This window comes from Equus asinus, chromosome 21 (genome assembly GCF_041296235.1).
Source record: "Equus asinus isolate D_3611 breed Donkey chromosome 21, EquAss-T2T_v2, whole genome shotgun sequence".
NCBI lineage: Eukaryota > Metazoa > Chordata > Mammalia > Perissodactyla > Equidae > Equus > Equus asinus.
The window spans coordinates 41,774,029-41,794,623 of record NC_091810.1 but is presented as its reverse complement, the minus strand read 5'-3'; the positions used below and the strand labels follow the sequence as shown (position 1 = coordinate 41,794,623).

Below are 20,595 nucleotides of genomic sequence, written 5' to 3'. Positions count from 1 at the left end.
CTTTCCTACCTACCAGAACCTCCTCATGGGTGGGGACTGCGTGTTTCCATCTCAGTAATGCTGGCAGCGGCACAACTCCCGGCACGGAGTTGTAGAGTAAAACATGAGGCATGTAGTCACTTCCATCAGAGAGCCACAAGCCCCAACGTTAAAGTGGCGTGGTCGTAAAAATCACCCCTGCCAGGCCTCAGCGGGAGTTCTGTCCACTGAGCGCACACAGGCGTCTGAATCTTTTACATCTAGTTTCCTCTCTTGTCCTGCAGGTGCTTGATGTGTCTGGGGCAGATGTGTTGGCCAAGTCAATCGCCAACTGCCAGGTGGAACTTCTGGAAAACTGTGGGCACTCAGTGGTGATGGAGAGACCCAGGAAGACAGCCAAGCTCATCGTCGACTTTTTTGCCTCTCTGTACAACACAGACAGCAAGAAGCTAGACTGAGGCCCCAGCTGCAGCCTGCGCTCAGCACACAGCATCCGCTCCACTCCCATCTCCAAAATCTGACGCGGCCACCACTTCTCAGGGAACCTGCCCCAAATGCGGTCAGAGTGCCAGCGTCCCTGAGGAAGCTAATCCCCTATCCCTGGTCTCAACAGATCCACAGAGCTTCGGGGCCCACAAGGAAATCTCCAAGATGTTTTTCACAAAATAGAAACTCATATGGAACAAAATAAGAAAACCCAGTCATGAAATCCACCGAGAAGTCTTCAAGTTCATGTTGCAAGGCGGCCACCTTGGACCATATTCACCGAGGCCATTTTCTTTAAAACATTCCTCACAGACTGAGACTTGAGGTGTTTCTCTGGCTTCAGATGTTCTCCCCTGCATGGTCAGTGGCTGTTATAGGAGCATTAGTCCCCCTTCGCTGAGCCCCCCTTGTTTATGTCTAATTTAAGTTTTACATAGAGGTCCATATGTGAATGCAGTGCGTCGGCTGCAAGACCAGGGAGGAACATGACAAGCCGTAAAAACATCTACACAGGAGAAGGGGTGTTGTGCTGCTGCCAGCCCTTGTAGCTGCCAGAGCAGCAGAGAACATAGGTGTGGGGTTTGATGGCCCCCACATTTCAGGTATGTCATGAGTGAACCCAGAACAGTCACAGTATGAGCACCACCTGTCAGGGTGCGTTTTCTGGGAATACTTCATTATTTTTAAAAATAGGACTAATGAAGCAATAATGTTCTAGACATCTATCTAAACAGTCAGACTTGGGGTCCACGCACAAGCACCTTGTGGGCCTCTTTTCTATCTTGCTGTACTACTGAAAACCCTTGGATGTAAAATGTTTGTTAATGAATTCTGTGAATTCTGTGAATAATATTGTGATTGAAACTAAGTCCAAACAGGTGTAAAAGTGATCACAATTGACATGAAATAAATTTAATAAGTCTAGATCAGCCACATACGGATGGTTTCTATTTCTAAGCTCCTAATTAAATGCAACATTGGCAGATTTCCTGTTAACTTTAAAAGTGTTTTTTTAAAGTAAGCCTTGCTTATTCTACAGGCTTTGGAAGACCTTGCTTAGGTGGGTTATTTGTTTCATTTTAAGAAATCCTGTTTGCAATTTTTATTCAGTTGAAATGGTATATCAAAAACAAAAGGCAAAAGTCACCACACTGTTCCTTTTGATTCTCCTCTGCTGCATTTAGGAACTCTAAACTCCCAGGAGCTTCACTCCTTCAAATCTTTTTACAGAGAGTCTGCAGCCAAGTAGTTCTGGAAATAAAGTGAGATGAGCTTTATAGTTTAAATTAAAACTCAGGAGTTGGTCTGAATATTTTAATTTGTTAGAGAAGAGTAGAGCATAGATCTTAAAAACAAGAAGATACAAAAATGTGATCTATCAAACGTGTGGGATGCAGCTAAAGCACTGCTCAGAGGGCATTTCATAGGTCTCAGTATACATTAGAGAAGAAGAAAGGCTGACAATCAGTAATTTAAGCTTCCATCTTAAGAAGCTAGAAAAGAAATTGTAAATCAAACCTAGCAAAAAGTAGAAGGAAATAATACAGATGAGAGCTAAAATCAATGAAATAGAAAGGAAAGTAGATATTAGACATGCTGCTTGTTCCAATCTCCCATATTCACCAAGAATTCTGAGCTTAGTGAGGTTCTGGGAGAAGGCATCAGTCTTGGTGGGTTTGGGTGATGAGAGATGGTTTCCAGGGTCACTGAAGAAGCGCCAGGCTGGGGATAAGTCCCTTGGATCAGAAACCCTACTAGGTGCAGGAATTGTTATGCCCTGGGTTGACCAGCAGCTCAGGATCACATCCAGAGGGGCCGCTGCAGGGGACCCACAGTGGGATCATCCAGGCAGGGGTATGTGCTGGAAGACAGTGGCAGGGTCTGCAGCAGCACATGGCTCCCACCTCCTCTGCTGTCTTTGGAAAGCATCGACTAGGAGTCAGGAGCAAAGCATATGAAAGAGTCGTTTTTGACAAACCTATAAAGTGGGTTTTCATGGTTCTGCCTTGGGCCTGCAATTCTGGCCCCACTGTGCTAGGAAGACTGGAAAGCAGAAAAGCACAGCTCCCTTTTGCACCCCACTTCCTGCCTTTGTGATTATGAAGAGCTTGCTGGTTCCTGCCAGCTGGCTGCCCTGCCCCCCCAGCCACACCCCGCTGGGCCCTGTGGTGTGTGCCTTTAATGACAGTCTTGGAAAGAAGAAAGGGGCCATTCATCACAGCCCTGCCTGAAAGACTGCCAGAAGCTTCTGAAATAACAATGGAAAGCCCCGGGAATCACAAGTGGGCTCTTGATCTCACTGTTGGGAGTCAGGGCCTTCAGGGTTCCTGAGGACAGACCCTCCTGTGCAGGGTTGAAGAGGCTGAGGGACAGGCAGTGAGTGAGTGATTAGGACTCAATTTGCCATCAGTCTGAGCTTCTTGTCCAGGGCAGAGGTGACACCAGGAGTGACTGACAGCAAGAAACACATCAGCTTGGTGCTGCTGCCCATGTGTGTAAGTCTCTTCCATTTGAGCCCCAGTGAGTATTCCCCATCCCAGGGAGCCTTACTTGTTGCTTTGTCCAAAGGAAGTTCCCAGGAAGTGCTGAGATTATAATGTATGTCAGGCCAGGCTGGAGGACTGAATCCTGTAATGATGTGCCAGGCATCTTCTAAATGTTCTCCATGCATCACCTTATCGAGCTCTCACACAGCCCAAGAAGAACACATGACCTGTGCCCATATTACAGCCAAGGAAACTGAGGTACGGAGAGGTGAAGTATCTTGCCCAAGGTCACATAGATAAGAAGTAGAGGGAAGCCTGTTGGTTTATGATTGAAGGTGACTTGCAAAAGAATGCTTTCACAGTTCAGGCAGGAGCTCTCTGGCCCAACTTCCAGTGAAGCCTGGGACCCTGTTCGCTCACCTAGACCAGGCCAGTGTGTGGCAGCTTCAGCCACAGGTCACTGAGCCCACACCTCGGGCCCCTGCTGAGGAAGGTGACCCAGTCATTCACTCAGCAAGTAGTTAAGGACATCCCATTGCCCAAGCTCCTGCTAGGCAAGAAACAAGCTCACCTGGGTTCCACCATCATCCTGCTAAGGCTGCCTCAAGGAACAGCCTGCCTTCCTCCTTCCAGTCTCTTTACCACCCAGGACTGATGTCAAGCCTTCCCTGCCAGGGCTCCTTCCCTTGCTGATAGCCTCATCCCTCCCCCATACTCTGGAAATCATCATCAGTGTTTTTGAACAAAGCAGTTTTCTAGAAAGGAGAAGTCTCCTCTGTTTCTTGCTGCCCATTTGGGGTCGGGTGTGGGAAGCATCAGCAGATGGGGCCCTGCACCTCGCTGCCACTCCAGAAGTGGGCAAGGCTCTGCTTGGGATCAGCTCAGGCGCCCTTTGAAGGGAAGGTCAATGCCCCGGACTTCTTACGAGCCAGGGGCTTTTCCACTGCTTTCAGACAAATTTTATGTTTTAATTAAATATAAATGCTGAACTTAGGTCCCCTTACTTACTTTCCAAGGCCTGGATATCGATCTCAGGACAATCATGCGTTGGTTGGTTAATTAGCATTGTTCTAAAATGATGCATGCAGATTTAAACATCCACAGGTATCAGCCTTCTGTTTTGGGGAACTTCCTGTACTAGACCCAGAAGTCTTATTAAAAGTGGCAATTCACTGCGTCTGTTTCAGAAATGTTTGCTGAAATACTCTTTGGCAAGGTTTGGGAACAATTTTTTTTTAACTCTCTTAGTCTCTCTCTCTCTCTCCTCCTCCCCTCCCTTGCCCCATCTCTGTTTCATCACTTTGTCTGTCTCATATCCATCTGTCTGTCTCTGTCAGCCATGCACATGGGCACACACAGACACATTCTCCCCTAACAGTTGGAAGCCTGGCTCTTCTGATTCCTCATCTTCTAAATCTTCTTACATCACTCCTTTAACCACACAGCCTGGGCTTTCTGATCAGCCACTTCTCCCTCCCCCACCCACCCACCCCAAAATGGGATGATGTACATCCAACCCCTCCATTCCCCGAAAGGAGGCAAAAAAATAAAACGTTTTTTGGAGGGAGTGGGAGTGGTCAAAGATGGGGCAGTGGAGATGTCCTCAAATTACCACCAAGGTTAGAGACAGAGGGCAACAGTGCTGGGCTGCTGTCCTAGTACCCCTGCTGCCCTGGGGTTCTGGGGCCCAGTGTGGCTGCTCTCAGGGCTGGAAATCACCAGGACGTGGGCCTGGGGTTGCATGTGCCTGTGATAAAAAGAGGGTCTTGCATGACCATCATTAGCCTAGTCAGGGAGAGGGAGAGGACACCTGATGGCTCCTTTCAGCAACAGGACAGCCCCTCTTCCTTGGCTCCAGGAGGAACCTTTCCTTCATTGGTTCCTGGATCTTTGGTCTCTAAACCCTCAAGGCAATGACTAGGAACCTTAGGGTGCACCTAGGAGGATGCCAAGCTCCAGCAGGGGATGGGAGGAGAAGGAAGGATTCTTAGGGGTGGAAAGTAACACTAAGGGACAATCCCAATGACCCAAGGTCAAAGCTGGCTAGGGGTGGGTAACTGTCACTGAAGGGCAACTGTTAACGTCTACAATCCCTTATCAAAGCACATAAAGCCAGATGTGATTCTGAATTCAGAAATTTTCTGATTTTAGAAAGGTATTATGGTGTGTATACCATACATTATGTAACACCCTCACTGGGGTCTGGGGCTGCCTTACATGATCAAATGCATTCATGTTTCTGCTGTGCAATGTATGGATATCCACAGGAAATGGGACAAAAGCTTCACTTCAGTTCAGATTAAGCGTTGGTGCCAGATGAAGAAAAATTTGGTTTCCAGATTTTCCTTGGATTTCAGGATTGCAGATAAGGGATGGCGAGCCTGCACTCCCAGTTTCCTCTCTCCTGCATTGGGGGATGGGGGGGGATGGGGCGTGGGAGGCAGCATCTTGAGGAAGAGTCTGTTCTTCCAGGTGGAAGGAGAGGCATGCAGAGGGTGTGGTCCACAGCTCCCTCTTGTGACTATAAGGGGCAAGTCCTGATTTTTATTTAAGAAATATAAAAATGATGCCCTGTCACTTTAAAATAAATCAAACAAAATGAATACTGAAAAAAGTGAGCATCTCCTACACCCTCTGCACAACCCTACCCTTCCCCCATAGTCCACTTGGAACCCTTCTATGTATGTATGTGTGTATGGGTGCTTATACTGTCCTGCTACCCCTGGTACTGCAGAGAGGACCCTGCAGTTGGCTTGTGGGGGTTTTTTTGTTTGTTTGTTTGTTTTTACATAAACAGGGCCATGCTGGACATTACTGTTGTCCACCACCCCCACCCGTGCTTGCTCTTTTCACTTACCTCTGTATCTTGGGGCTCTTGTAGGTTAGAACCCACAGGTCCCCCAGGCTCCTGTAATGGGAATACAGAGTCCTCCAGAAAGTCAGGGGAAGGGAATGGGGGGGACATCTTTGTAGGGACCTCTCTGAATCCCTGGGAGAGGCTCTCTGAATCTTGAAAAAGGATCTTGGGCTCCTCCAGAAACAGGCTGCTTAATTTCAGGGTGGTTATCCCCTCCCCAAATTCTCCCTTCCTGGGGTCCTGGGGTCCTTTTTTGGGGGGAGAGGTTTCTAAGGAAAGTCTCCTCCATCACTTAAATACATTTCAGACACGCTAGATGAGACGACGTTAAACAGCCTGGCTTCAGCTCCAACCCCAACACAAGCAGGGGAATTTCTCTGAAGGAGCAAAAACACCCTCAGAGGACAGCCAGGGAGGGGGCTGGGGGCTGGGGCAGGGGACCAGCCCATCCTGTTGCTCACCTAGCTGATGGGGATGGTTTGGACTTAGCAGACTGGGCAAAAGCTTCTGTTCTGTTTCACCAGTGCTGGTGAGCCGCCCTGGCAGCCCCTGCTGTAGTGGGTGCTGCTGCTGTCTGTCCCAGGTCCCCTCTACTGACTGTTGCACCCAACCCCCACCTGCTGTGAGCGCTGGCTGCTGAGGGCTCACAGCTGCCCCCTTCCCGCCGAGAACTGCCCTCAGATGACAGGGAAGTTATGCCCCATTCTCTTCCTCCTCGGGTTGCCAGATAAAATACAGGATGCCCAGCTAAATTTAATTTCAGGTAAACAATGAAAACTTTTTTAGTATAAGGCTATCCCATTCATTGTTTATCTGAAACTCATAATAACTGGGCAACCTGTATTTTTATTTGCTAAATCTGGCAACCCTGCCGGTGGCAGGCAGTGACTGACTAAGGGGGAGTATGAAGGCCTGGTCCCCTTGCCTCCAAGGCGGGAAGCTTTCTGGCATCATTTATGCTCCGGGACTCCCCATGGGATCAGGCTGAGGCTAGACCTCAGCTGAACCCACATCTTTCCTTAGCTTCTTCCCCTGGCCCATGCTGCCTCCCTCCTCCCTTACAGGTTTCACATAAGAGCTGTCCCCCAATAAATCACTTCCATGAGGATCCCTGTCTCAGGCTTGGCTCTAAGGACTAGAAAGCATGCCTGCTTTTCAAAGTTTCCTGTCTGGAGGTAATGCTCAGGGTTGCCCCAAAGGAACAGCTCGGAGCCTTGTCATCACATGGGAGGGATGGAAAGAGCGTTTTAGGTTCTGGAGCCTCTCGCCACCTTAGACAAATGACTTAACTTCTCTGAATACTTTGTTCTTCATCTGTGAAAGGCAATAATAATAGCGACATTGCGGAGTAGATGGGATACTGCTAGTAAGCTAGTTGGCACTCGGCCGGTCTTTGTGAATGGGACAACAGCTGCAGTTCCACAGCTTTTCACTTCTGATCACTTTCAGTTCCTTTGTCCTGTCTTCACAGTCTGCTCACGTAAGTGGATACGAATCCTGCGTGACTGATGGAGAACTGTGGCTGTGGATCTTAAGGGACTATGATCCTACTTGGGCCTCTCTCTTGCCTTTTCTTCTCAAAGTTGCTGAAGCTCCTCAATTTTAGCAAATCCATTTGGTACCAGTTTGCAAGGTCGGGAGGGCAGCTGAAAACAGCAGACGGGGAGGAATTGTGGACTCAACTCTTTCTTGGCTGCCATAGCTTCCAGGAACATTAAATACTTGAAGATCTGCCCCCAAAACTCTGCTGTGAATGTCAGAGACAGACACAGAGAGGGTCCTGAACGGCCCCACCCCTTTTTTTTTGGAGGAAGATTAGCCCTGAGCTAACATCTGCTGCCAATCCTCCTCTTTTTGCTGAGGAAGACTGGCCCTGACCTGAGCTAACATCCATGCCCATCTTCCTCTACTTTATATGTGGGACGCCTGCCACAGCATGGCTTTTGCCAAGCAGTGCCATGTCCGCACCCGGGAGCTGAACCAGTGAACCCCAGGCCACTGAAGCAGAACGTGCGCACTTAACTGCTGCACCACAGGCCGGCCCCAACAATGGCCCCTCTTGAGCCAATTGACTCCACCCAATGCAATGCTAGGCAATTTTTATAAAGACTGAGGCAGCCCTGTGTGTTTTGATTTGGAGTGATGTTAAGGTATATTGTTAAAAGGGGACAGCCCCCCTCCGATAGCTCTGGGAAACTAAGTTTAGGTATGAGTTAAACTCACACCAGTGGTTACCCCTGGGAGAGGAGAGGCTGGCTGGGTAAGGGGTGGGAGGGAGACCCACTCTTCATTGCTCATCCCTTTATACCATTTGAAATGTATGCCATATGCCTAGATTAATAAAATTGAATTGAAAAACAAAAGTCAACGAGCTATTGTCTTTATCATTCAAAGGTATGTCTTTTATCTTAAACTCTGAATTAACAAGACAGCAGAGAGAATTCAGGCAGCTTGGAAGGCACTTCCAGGGTTTGGTGCAGGACGGTGAAAATTATTCAAGTTCTTTTAAGTCCAAAATACACATGAGCTGCTCTGGTTTTTCAGGGCCGCAGCCTGGCAGGATGGGTTTGCCGGGTGGCTGGTTTAGGGGACTGTCTCCCATTACGGAGCATTATCTGGGTGCCAGATACTTTACACCAACTATTTTTTCCTCACAGCTCTGCACAGATGCTACTAATCTCTCGGTGTGACAGATAAGGAAGCTGAATAAGTGGCAAAGGATGGAACTGAAGCAAGTTTTGGCAGCTTCTGAAATCCAAACTCTTCTGAGAAACGCCACTGTCTGTGGGGTCTGTGTTGATTTCCTCTACCTTTCCTCTCATCTGGAACAAGTCCCGTCTCCTCTGAGGGGAGAAGGAAGGGAAGCAGAAGCCTCAGGACTAGAGAACATGGCTACAGCCAAGGACTGAAGCTTCAGGGAAACAGCCGACAGCAGGATTTTGAGAAAAGAAACGAGAGAGAAAGTTCCAGCTGACTCAGCCTCAGGCTTAGCTGTGCAGGGTAACCCTTTGCCTCCAACCCAGGCCGAATCAGCACACCCATTTATGAACATCCTGCAGTCAGCAAACACGTGTTGAGTGCCAGGCACTGGAATGCAGTGGTGAGCCAACACAGAAAGGGCCCTGTCCTCTCGGGGCTTACACCCCAAGACAAGGGGGCTTACACTGGAGTTCTGGCACCCTCAGGCCCTCTGCCATACCCACCCCTGACTCATACCACACAATCGGTGGTTGTGTGGGGCAGTGTGGACAGCACCATCTAGAGTCAGTCGGGCTGCTCCACCACTTAATAACTGTGTGATCTTGGGCGAGTAACTTAGCCTCTTGTGTCTCAGTTTCCACCTGTGTAAAATGGAGATGATCATAATAATAGCTACCTTAGGATCATGGGAGAGTTCCATGAGATAACATATGTAAAGTTTTTTCATAGTGCCTGGCACAAAGAAAGTACTTAGTAAATCTGAGCTGCTATTGTTTTTTTTTATTATTTTTTTGAGGAAGATCAGCTCCGAGCTAACATCTGCTGCCAATCCTCCTCTTTTTGCTGAGAAAGACTGGCCCTGAGCTAACATCTGTGCCCATCTTCCTCTACTTTATATGTGGGATGCCTGCCACAGCTTGGTTTGATGAGCCGTGCAACGTCTGCACCCGGGATCTGAGTCTGTGGACCTGGGCCACCAAAGCGAACCTGCGAACTTAACCACTGCGCCACTGGTCTGGCCCAGCCGCTATTATGATTATCATTAAATACAAATACTGTATGGAGCACAGGGTCTGTTTCTTGTTCTCCACTGAGTTCTCAGTACCTAGCACACAACAGGGCCTCAGCAAGAACTTACTGAATAAATGCATAGATGAAACTGGGCTTACATTTGGAGATAGGACCATCTGGGTCTTCTCATGTCCACTCTGATAAAATACCTACTATGTGCTGGGAGCCACAACGGACATTGAGAGCGGGTTCCGTACTTGGGGAGTGCTTGACATAGGAAATGCCCAGGGGAGAAGATGCTAGGTATAAAGTTGCTAAACAAGTAAATGCATGGGTAAATAAATTACGAAGGGAGCTCCTTGGACAAATTCAAATGCCCGGAGCCCTGTACCCCATGCAGACATTTGCACACACGGCTTTCTCCGGCGTGGGCACCAGAGGGCACTAACCCAGCGGGTCTCAACTCCTAACCTGGACTCACGCCTGGGTCCTTAGGAACCCTGCGCGCTGACGTCACATCCGTACCTAGACGTCACACAACCGGAGGGGCGGGGCTGAAGGGAGCCAAACGTAAACATCCCCGGAGTTTCTCAGGCCCAGGCTCCTGTCACTGCGGAGGAGCTCCGAGCCTTGGCGGATTCTTGCAGCGAACAGCAGTCAGGGAGGCGTCAGGCCAGTCCGACGGAGAGCGGGTAGGCGGAAGCCCTCAGCAGAGCGCCTGTTTCCCGGGACTGGACTCAGTCGGCCGCGCTGCAGACGCGTGGCCACGCGCCCCAGGTGCGCTTGCGCATGCGCAGGGTAGCAGCGACGGCGGGTCGCGCCGAGCGGCCAGAGGTACCTCTCGGCTCCGGCCCGGGACGCCGCGGGCGGAAAGCGAGGCCGGGCCGCCCTGTGCCGCTGTACCGCGCGGCCTCGGTGACAGAGGGTGGCTGCGAGCGCTGAGCGGGACCACGTGTGCAAAGCGCGTGCGCCCGGCGCCAGGTGGGCGCTAAATGGCATACATTAGTCGAAAAAAGTTGAAAACAACCTGAGTGCCCAACAGTAGAGGATTGAGCTTTTAAAAAAAATATATGTATGTATTGATTTAGTCCAAAAGTTACATATTGAATGTCTACTGTGTGCGATGCACTGTTTTAGATTGTTGGGAAACAGCAGTGAACAAGACAGAGAGATCCCTATTTCTTGTAGATTGTACGTTCTTTTGGGGCGGGGGAGAGGAGTGCAAATAATGAATGAATGAATTACATAGTTATGTCGGAAAGTGGTAAGTTCCACGAGGAAAAAGAGCAGGGGCATCGGGGGGGTTGCTGTAGTAGTAGATAGAATGGCTGCTGGACCAAATCGAATGGTGAGATTTGAGCAAAGCCGCGAAGGAGGCGAGGGAGAGAGCCCTGTGGCTTCCAGGAGGGAGAGTGTTCCCAGCCTGCAGAAACGCTAGGGGTGAGGCCCAGAGGCGGGAGGGAATCTGGTGTTTCGGGAAGAACTGGGAGGCCTGTGTGGTGGACGGGATTGAGCAGGGAAGAATGGTGGGACATGAAGTCTGAGCGGTGGGAGGAAGCAGCGGTACAGATCAGGTAGGGCCTACGGGCGGCTGTAAGGACTTTGGCTTTTCTTCGAGTAAAATGGGAACCGTTGCAAGGTTTTGAGCAGAGGCGTGGCGTGGCTTGAATAGGTTTTAACAGGCTCACTGTGGCTGCTGTAGAGACTAGATCGGGGCGGGAAGGTGGAAGCAGAGACACCTCTAATAGATCGGTTAATGAGCCTCCCTGCTCACGTTTTTGTGGTGCGCATGGTGATATGCCAGGCTGCACAGACCGTTTCTCAGGCATCATCTCCTTTAATCTCAGGACAGCCTGTAGAGGGCTGTCGCTGACCCTCACTCTGACGCTCAGTGACTGCTGCGTAAACACTTGCTCCTTAAGTCTTTTTTTTGGTAAAATATGCATAACTTAAAATTTTACCATTTTTAAGTGTACAGTTCTGTGGCGTTAAGTGCACTCACATTGTTCTGCGACCATCCCCACTATCCGTTTCCAGAATACTTCCTAAGTCTTCATCATTATTGGCATCCTGAGCTCTGGGAACAATCTCGTTCCCCTACCTCAGGCAGCCAACTTGGTCAAGGCACTCGGAATGCTTTCAAAACACCTATCATGTGCCAGGCAATGAATGAAATGATTGAGGGTCCGGGTCTCCCTGCCCTCCTAGTCAGGGGAGGCTAGTGACTGGGAAAGAAGCACCAGGTAACTGTTACTGCAGTTCTGAAACCAGGGGTCCTCTTGAACGGAGAGGCCTACCACCACCACCATTCAGTCGGTCGTATATTCAGTAAGTGTTTGTTGAATGCCTACTCTGTGCCAGACACAGTAAATATTCATGTTTGTTGAGTGGATGGTTGGATGTAGCTCCTTGACGGTGACTTCTCATTTTCTCTGGAGGTCATTATCTGGGAGTGGTTGGAACTTGGCCTGACCCAGAGATTTTTGTAAATGCTGGTCTATAGTAATATGACCTTGGAAAAGTCCCTTTCTTTGGTTGGGCTTCAGTTTCCTGGTGTTTTTAGTAGGGGAACCAGGTATTAAACAATAGACAGTGTTAATAAGAGATTGCGTAACAAGGGAACCTAACTTAGAACGGGGTGTCAAAGAAGGCCTTCCTGACAAGGGGAACTCCTGGAAGGGATGAACTTTAAGCTAAAATGTGAAGGCTGAGTAAGACCCTCCAGAGGGAGAGTGAGGTGGGAGTGGAGCCAAGGACAGGGGTTCTCTACGGGGTGATCAACATGATCTGAGATCTTGAGAGTTCCAGATCTCTTAGAAATGGCATTGAGTGCCCATTCCAGAAATTCCTCTTCTCAAGCCCCTTGCTGTTTAAGCTCCGTGTTTCCTGGGGCTGCCAGATAGCCCTGTGCAAAACTGGTCTCCAGACAGAACAGGCAGGTCCAGCGTCCACCCCTCGTCCTCCTCTTCATGCTCTGTGTTGACTGAGAGTAAACAAGAGGGCCTTCAGACCCCAGATTGTACTCCTTTATGCTGTTACTCTTTGTTTCTGATTAAGAGGCATTGTACAAGAATGATTTTGAGGGGGCTCAGGAGTGGTGGGAATCTCTGTGTGTCCTTGGCAGGTGTTACCTATCTTCGCCAAGCCTCAATATCTTCTTATAAAAAATGGGAATAATACTAGCTTTTACCTCATAGGATCGTTTTGAAGACGTGTGACCTAAGGCATGTGAAGGGTTTTGCACAGAGCTGGGTACTCAGTGAGGAAAAATGTTTGCTGGGGTTGTGATTGTGATTAGAATTTCAATAACAGCACAGTGGTCTGGTATATATAGAATGTAGAAAGTTCCTTTGTGTGTGTATGGGTAAGCTTAGTTTGACCAGAATTACATGAGTTACTGTACTAGGAGTTCTTTAAAAAATCAAATAGGTCAAATTCTCATTAAAAAAGTGAGAAATAGCTTGTATCTTGTTAATTTCTAGCCCTCTTGATTGTTTTTTTTTAATTATTTTATTGAGATCATACTGGTTTATAACATTGTGTAATTTCGGTTGTACGTTATATGTCAGTTTCTGTGTAGATTGCATTGTACTCACTCCCAATAGTCTAGTTGTTATCCGTCACTGTACATATGTGCCCCTTTACCCCTTTCGCCCTCTCACCCTTTTCCCCTCTGGTAACCACTAATCTGTTCTCTTTATCCTTGTGTCTGTTTTTCTTTCACATATGAGTGAAATCATACAGAGTTTGTCTTTCTCTGTCTGGCTTATTTCGCTTAACATAATACCCTTAAGGTCCATCCACGTTGTTGCCAATGGCAGGATCTTGTCCTTTTTTATGGCTGAGTAGTATTCCATTGCGTGTATATATAGCACATTTTTCTAGTCTTCTTGATTCTTAATGTAGGTGTCATCAGCTTTGGAAAAGATGCCAGCTCCAGCCACCACATATGAAAGAATAGTTTACAAAAACCCCTCTGAGCACCACTACATGAAAGTCCGCCTGTAAGTCCAGTCTCCTAAGTTCTATTTTTGATGAATCTGAATAGCATGAAATTTAATGCGATGTATTGTTTCTTTTGAATATTTTTTACAGAGAATTTCAAGATTGTGGGGCTGGCCTGAATGCCGCACAGTTCAAACAGCTGCTTGTCTCAGCCCTGAAGGACCTGTTTGGGGAGGTACGGGTTTGCTGGGTAGATGAACACTCCTAAGATCTTTGTAAGAAATACTGAGACAACACTTTTCCAAACCGTATTTTAAAACTTTAAAACCACATTTGAAATTGCAGGAGCACACTCAGAAAGGATGACTTTTGGGTAGGTTTGTTCTAGTGTGCCTTCTGTTTGACAAGGAACTTGTTAGACGTTTGTCCTGGTGCACCGTTGCTGTAAGTGCTGTCCAGCCTGGCAACCTGCAAACTGTTGTTTTGCCCATTGCGAAGATGGGTGGCTCTCACCAGAATGTCAGTCAGCACACCACTGTCTTTATTGAGCAAGTCTCCTTTGGAAAAAACTGAGCTGAACTAAACAGTGGGCTTAGTGACATTTTTGATTTACATTCTGATGCGTCTCCTTAGCTTCCCAAGGACAAGCGCTTTGAGTAGTCCTGTTTTAGCATTCACTTGAGAACAAGTAGTTTTGAGAGAGAACAAAGACGGGTGATTTTCAGGAAATTATCTCCTAATTTGTATATTCTGTCAAATCAAAATCTGCTAAGCACCTCTTCAAAATTAAAAACTTTTTGCTCTGCAAAAGATTTGGTTAAGAGGGTGAAAAGACAAATTCTAGACTGGGGGAAAATATTTGCAAACCATATATCTGACAAAGGACTAATATCTAGAATATATCAAAGAACTCTTAAAACTCAATGGTAAAAAACCAAACAGTCCAATTAGAAAATGGGTAGGTGCCGGGCCAGTGGCACAGCGGTTAAGTTCATGCACTCTGCTTCATCGGCCCAGGATTTGCCAGTTCGTATCCTGGGCGTGGGCCTACACACCGCTTATCAAGCCATGCTGTGGCAGGTGTCCCTGAAGATGGGCATAGATGATAGCTCAGGGCCAATCTTCCTCAAAAAAAAAAAAAAAAAAGAGTAAAAGACATAAATAAACATTTCACTAAAAAGGATGTACACTTGGCAAAGAAGCACATGAATGAAAAGATATTCAACCTCGTTAGCTGTTAGGGAAATACACATCAAAAACACAATGAGATATCACTGCACACCTAACAGAATGACTGAAATGAAAAATAGTGGTAACACTAAATGCTGACAAGGATGCTGGAAAACTGAATCACTCATACATTGCTGGTGGGAATGTAAAATGATACAACCACTTTGGACCACAGTTTTGGCAGTTTCTTTTTCTTTTTTCTTTTTTTTTTTTTTTTGCTGAGGAGGGGTTTGCCCTGAGCTAACATCTGTTGCCATTCTTCCTTTTTTTTTTTTTTTTTTTTTTTTTGTATATGAGCTGCTGCCACATTGTGGCTGCTACCAAGTGGTGCAGGTCTGCGCACAGGAACCGAGCCCAGGCCACCAAAGTGGAGCGCGCTGAAATTAACTGCTAGGCCTCAGGGGCCTGGCCCAGCAGTTTCTTAGAAAAACTAAACATGTGCCTATCGTACAACCCAGTAATTGCACACCTGGGCATTTATCCCAGAGAAATGAAAACTTATTCCACAAAAACTTGTACACACACGTTCATAACAGCTACATTAATAAGAACCCAAAAGTAGAAATAAGCCAGATGTCCTTCAATGGGTGAATAAACAAACTATGGTACATTTGTACCATGGAATATACTCAATAGTAAAAAGGTACAAACTACTGACACTGTCCATGCAAATAATCAGTAACCAGTCTATAGATAAGAGAGGTGAGGTGACCTTACTTGAGCCAAGCTGAGGATTATAAGCTGGGAAGGCAGACTCCACGAAAGAAGGAAGAAAGTGTTCCAGAGAAGCATGTTTTCAATACAGCTTTATACCTTTTTAAAACAAAGAACATACATTAAACACACCCAGGATACATATTCATCAAAGTTTCAAAGATATTCAGTTGCAAATTAGCAGGTCACCATGACCCTGATGTCAGGGAAACTGGAATTTATCTTTAGGAGCACTGATAATGGGTGTTATCGATACTGGCTACTGGCTCGTAGGAGGGGAAGTATGCATTCTTGTCTTCAAAAACTACATTCTTTGAGATAATGTTTGATGCTTTGTTTAATCATTAAAGCAGATGTGCGATGTGTGTTTGATAGGCTATAAATCAAGCTTTTTTTGTTCGAGCCAAATCAGTTTTAAACCAGAATAGCTACCCTGTATACCTCAGTATGCGAAAATTTCTTGTCAATACACCCAACAACTTAACCCACTCCCCAGAGAATTATGCTGAGTGAAAAGCCAGTCCCAAAAGGTAACATACTGGGTGATTCCACTTATATAATGCTCTTGAAATGAGAATTATATAGTCTGGGGGCTGGCCCTGTGGCCAAGTGGTTAAGTTTGTGCACTCCGCTTCGGTGGCCCAGTATTTCGCCATTTCGGATCCTGGGCGCGGACTTGGCACTGCTCATCAAGCCATGCTGAGGCGGCATCCCACATGCCACAACTGGAAGGACCCACAACTAAAAATACACAACTATGTATTAGGAGGCTTTGGGGAGAAAAAAGGAAAAATAAAATCATTAAAAAAAAAAAATATATATATATATATGAAGAAAGATTAGTGGTTGCCTGGGGTTAGGGATGGGGATGAGGAGTGGGTGTCATGATAAAGGAGTTGGAGGAGAGAGCATTGTGGTGGTGGTTACATGAAACTACGTATGTGGTAAAATTGCATAGAACTATGCATACACACATAAATAAATATGAATGCATATTTAAGTGGTAAAATCTGAATAAACTCTGATTTATCAATTTCAGTTTCCTGGCTTTGATACTGTACTATAGTTATGTGAGATGTTGACATTGGGGGAGCTGGGTGAAGGGTATATGGAACCTTCCTGTACATTTCTCTGCCATCTCTTCTGTGTCTAATTTTTCAAAATAAAAAGTTAAAGAAAAATCTGTGCACCTTCTGTATATCAGGTATAAAACCTGGTTCTTGGGGATATAGCTGTAAACAGATAGACATGGCCTCTACCTCATGGACTAATGGTCTTGGCTATTTTAGTAGGAAACCATGTTGAACAATTAATGGCAAGAATGGTGAGTGTTACGAAAGAGGAAGTGTAGGTCCTGTATGTGAAAGAGCATAACAAGCGATTGAGCTTAATGTTGGGGATCAGAAGGAACAATTTAAATGAAGACTTGAGGGTGAAGAGGCATTAACAACATGAAGAGGCACAAGAAGAACATTCTGGGCAGGGGATGTTGTAAATAAGCAGGCTCAGTATTGCAGTGCTGTTAAATATAATATTGCTTTTTTGGAGGAGAAAGCAGTTGACAGCAATAGTTATTAGAGTTCACAGATAATGATGATATTAGTCTGCTAATAGCATGATTCCATACTTAGGTTGATGCTGCCTTACCCTTGGATGTCCTAACCTACGAAGAGAGGACCTCATCAGCCATCTTGAGAATATGTAGCAGGTACGACAGACAGTGGAGCATTTCTAGTATAACAGAGCAGAGAGGCGGACAAAAAGAGCAAAAATGTTCTCTTCTGAGAATGAGAAGAGCTTCGTCATTGTGATCTCTGAGCAGCTTTTGGAAGTTTAAACTGGGGAGCATATGAACATTCATCCACCAGGAGTTTACACTCTAGAGAGCAAAACTTGTGATTTGCTTTCAACTGTAGAGTTTCCCAGTTGACGCTCGTGGTTGCAGACTCAGAAATATATATTTGAGAAAAATTCCTAATCGAGTTTCATTTTATTCTCTGCCATTGACATACTATGCTTTTAAAGTTTTCTCATTTAAATTAGGTTTTTTGGTAGAAACTGCTTTCTGGAGCATCACAAACAAAAGGGTGATGTTGCGGGGACAAATCACTTATGTTTTCTTGGTCTTTCCACAGTGGTCTTGTCAAATTATGGAGCTCTTTGACTCTGTTAGGATCCTATAAAGGCAGGAAATGTGCTTTCAGAGTGATTCAGGTAAAGACTCTCCCTTCACATATTCCAAATGAGGCTGAGTAGTGGATCAAACTGCTTTTTAATATGTGTCCCATTTTTGAGCTTGCGTAAATTTAGTATGGTTGCCATTATCCAACTGGGGACGGGAGGGGATCCAGGACTTCACTGTTTCCGAAAATGTGAGACAAAGCATTTAGATTTTAGATTGTGTGGGAGGTATTTTGGGATAAAACTTAGAACTCTTGTGGGAAAGTCTTAACGTTTCATGTATAGCTTAATGCCTGGTGCCTTATCTGTTGGGATGCTCTTTCTCAGCTTGTCATGACCACTTGTTTATCTAAGGCTACCTCTCAGGATGCTCTTTAAAATGCTACTGCATGAGCTTGGCTTATCCATAAAACTGGGCATGTTTTGGGGCCGGCCTGGTGGCACAGTGGTTAAGTTTGCACATTCCACTTCGGCAGCCTGGGGTTTGCCGGTTCAGATCCCAGGTGTGGACCTACGCACTGCTCATCAAGCCATGCTGTGGCAGTTGTCCCACATGTAAAGTAGAGGAAGATGGGCACGGGTGTTAGCTCAGGGCTAATCTTCCTCAAAAAACAAAACACCACTGGGCATGTTTCTACATTGCCTTGTATTTCAGTACAATTTTCTCCTGATACTGTGTTAACTTTTTTCTTTTGGTTACAGGTGTCTCCATTTCTCCTTGCATTATCTGGTAATAGTAGGGAGCTAGTATTGGATTGAGTAGTCTTCAATTTCAGAAACATTCCTCTACTCTCAGAAGTACTTTTTGGTACCAGCATAATGTTTGAAGACTGAAGCAGGCTAAAGGCTCCTATTGATGGAATTTGAGACTGCTGAAGATGTTCCCAGTAATTTCCAGCCATCGCCTTTGGTGGGGTGGGCTTCAGAGGAGAATAAGCCTGAACCAACCAGTGATAAGCAGGCAGACCCTTCAGCATATGCATATCAGAATTGGAGACCGGGCTGAACTCAGCAGGGCCTTCACACAGAGGGATGTGGCTGCCTTCTCAGAATTAACAGGAGATGTCAATCCTTTGCATTTAAATGAAGATTTTGCAAAACACACCAAGTTCGGAAAGACAATTGTACATGGAGTTTTGATCAATGGACTTATTTCAGCTCTCCTGGGTACTAAAATGCCAGGGCCGGGCTGTGTATTTCTTTCCCAGGAAATTAAATTTCCAGCCCCTTTATATGTTGGAGAGGTTGTTTTAGCATCTGCAGAAGTGAAAAAGCTGAAGCGGTTCATTGCTGTTATTGCAGTGTCATGTTTTGTAACAGAAAGTCAAAAGACTGTTATGGAAGGCTGGGTTAAAGTGATGGTCCCAGAAGCTCCCACATCCTGAAATATCTGTTTAAGATGCAAATTCAGGCATCAGCGTTACTGTTATTGACGAGTCTCTGGGGAAAACAGATTGCTGCTTCACCAAGGAATGGCTGAGAGATCCAGAAGCCCGTGTTGGGGGAGGGGGGGCAGGTAGAGGGGTGTTGAGATGTCCACTTTCCAGTTTGGCCTTATGCTTCACACAATGTGAGTAGGTTCATCATTTGTCTTGGTTTTTAAAATTGAAAAAAATATTGGAAAGTTTATCATTTAGCTAAAGGTTCTACTTTTAGCATTTCAAACCTCATTTGATTTACATTTAGATAACAAACCTACCTATGTGTGTAGAATAAGTTTTTCACTGAATTTGTAACTCGCTGGCATTTAATTATCGAAGACAACAATAGAAGTTGAGTCATCTTTGAGTACCTACCTTCTACCAGTAAATATTCTTAGTTCCTGTTTTTCAGCAGTTTCCAGGTCAGAGTTTATTGTAATTTGTTACTGTTTACACCAAGATGGCATCTTGCTCAACCTTTGGTGGCGCTTGCTTTTCAGATGGTTTTCCTGTTATTGGAGGAAGGCTTGTGTACAGATTTGGACTCAGTTATGTAAACCGTCTCGGTCTAGCTACAAGTAACTAAGCCAAGGCCTGGCCTGTAAACAGTAGCTACTACTATTGTCCATTCTCCTCTATGACTGAGATTAGAGGTCATCTTGAGTTTAAAGCTAACTGACCCACAGTTAAACAGTTAACAGGCCAATGTTTCAGGATGTTAACCAATCTCTATTGGTATTCCAAAACCTGGAATAGATCTGGAATACAAAGTTTCCATTTTAGGAATCTAGATTATTTTCTCCCTCCCTCGAAAATATGGTGGGTTGTCCCCTCCGCCTCATTATATAAATAATATGTGCATATTGTAAAAAAATTAAATAAAAAGTGTAAGGAACACTGTCGAGGCCAACTTCTTAAGAGCTGAGAGGTATTAAGGGGCAGTGTGCCTAATGTGTTATTACTAGATGGTCATCTCCAACACAGCCAGCACTTTTAAGACAAGAATCTACCTGTGCTCCGTGGTTTTAGATGGTGGCTCTGACCGCAGCTGGATGCTTTGATCAGGAAGGTAAGATCAAGTGTAAGTGGTGGAATCAACCCACATTTCCTGGAAAAAGGTTTTTTCTCCTGGTGGATCAGTAACTAGATTTTTTATTTTTATTTTTTTAGATCAAGGCATCAGTTAAATGAATTACTAGAAAGAATTATTCTAGTCACTAGAGGGCAGTGATGCATATAAATAGAGTATTTTAAAACAGTTTAATATTGTGTCGTACTCTGGTTTGTGATGCTGAGACAAAAATACCCAAATTCATGTGAGGATGCCATTGTCATGAGTTTCCGAATGGGCAGCATGTGCAGGCTCAGATCCATCTGAAGGCGGCTTATAAGTGAAATACTACGCATACTGAAAATTTGATATAAGGTAACATTGAAGAGCAAAATGGGGAACTTGAGGCATAAAATATGGACTTGAAGCCAAGACTGCCTACTCCTGCAGAACTCATTCTCTGGACTGGGCAGCAGTCTTGAAGTATGGGTCCGTAAATGGGTTGTGATGTGATCATGAATACTAATACCATAT

The 20,595-nt window shown here is 45.8% G+C and overlaps 3 protein-coding genes across 16 annotated transcripts in view; all 3 read left to right on the top strand.

Annotated features, from left to right (window-relative positions):
• The window catches only part of ABHD6 (abhydrolase domain containing 6, acylglycerol lipase), a 51,470-nt gene extending 50,081 nt beyond the window's left edge, over positions 1-1,389 (top strand). For all 9 annotated transcript variants that reach the window (XM_044754334.2, XM_014868746.3, XM_014868747.3 and 6 more), the window contains one exon: positions 264-1,389. In XM_044754334.2, coding sequence (XP_044610269.1) covers positions 264-437 — 174 coding nt within the window. In that variant the 3' untranslated portion in view covers positions 438-1,389. The remainder of the gene's footprint in view (positions 1-263) is intronic.
• An 8,661-nt stretch (positions 1,390-10,050) lies between these two features.
• Positions 10,051-19,907, top strand: RPP14 (ribonuclease P/MRP subunit p14). 6 transcript variants are annotated; one of them, XM_014868730.3, is made up of 6 exons: positions 10,051-10,296; positions 13,426-13,523; positions 13,615-13,699; positions 17,040-17,116; positions 17,544-17,622; positions 18,292-19,907. In XM_014868730.3, exons 2-6 carry the CDS (start codon positions 13,447-13,449, stop codon positions 18,346-18,348), a joined length of 375 nt encoding a protein of 124 aa, XP_014724216.1. In that variant the 5' UTR covers positions 10,051-10,296; positions 13,426-13,446; the 3' UTR covers positions 18,349-19,907. The 6 variants fall into 6 exon arrangements, with proteins under 6 accessions (XP_014724216.1, XP_070348394.1, XP_014724218.1 ...); XM_070492293.1 differs by having other exon boundaries at positions 10,054-10,211; positions 13,405-13,523; XM_014868732.3 differs by having other exon boundaries at positions 10,054-10,500.
• HTD2 (hydroxyacyl-thioester dehydratase type 2) lies at positions 18,468-19,907 on the top strand. The gene has a single exon (XM_044754599.2). It carries the CDS (start codon positions 18,468-18,470, stop codon positions 18,972-18,974), a length of 507 nt encoding a protein of 168 aa, XP_044610534.1. The 3' UTR covers positions 18,975-19,907.
• Positions 19,908-20,595: the final 688 nt, after the last annotated feature.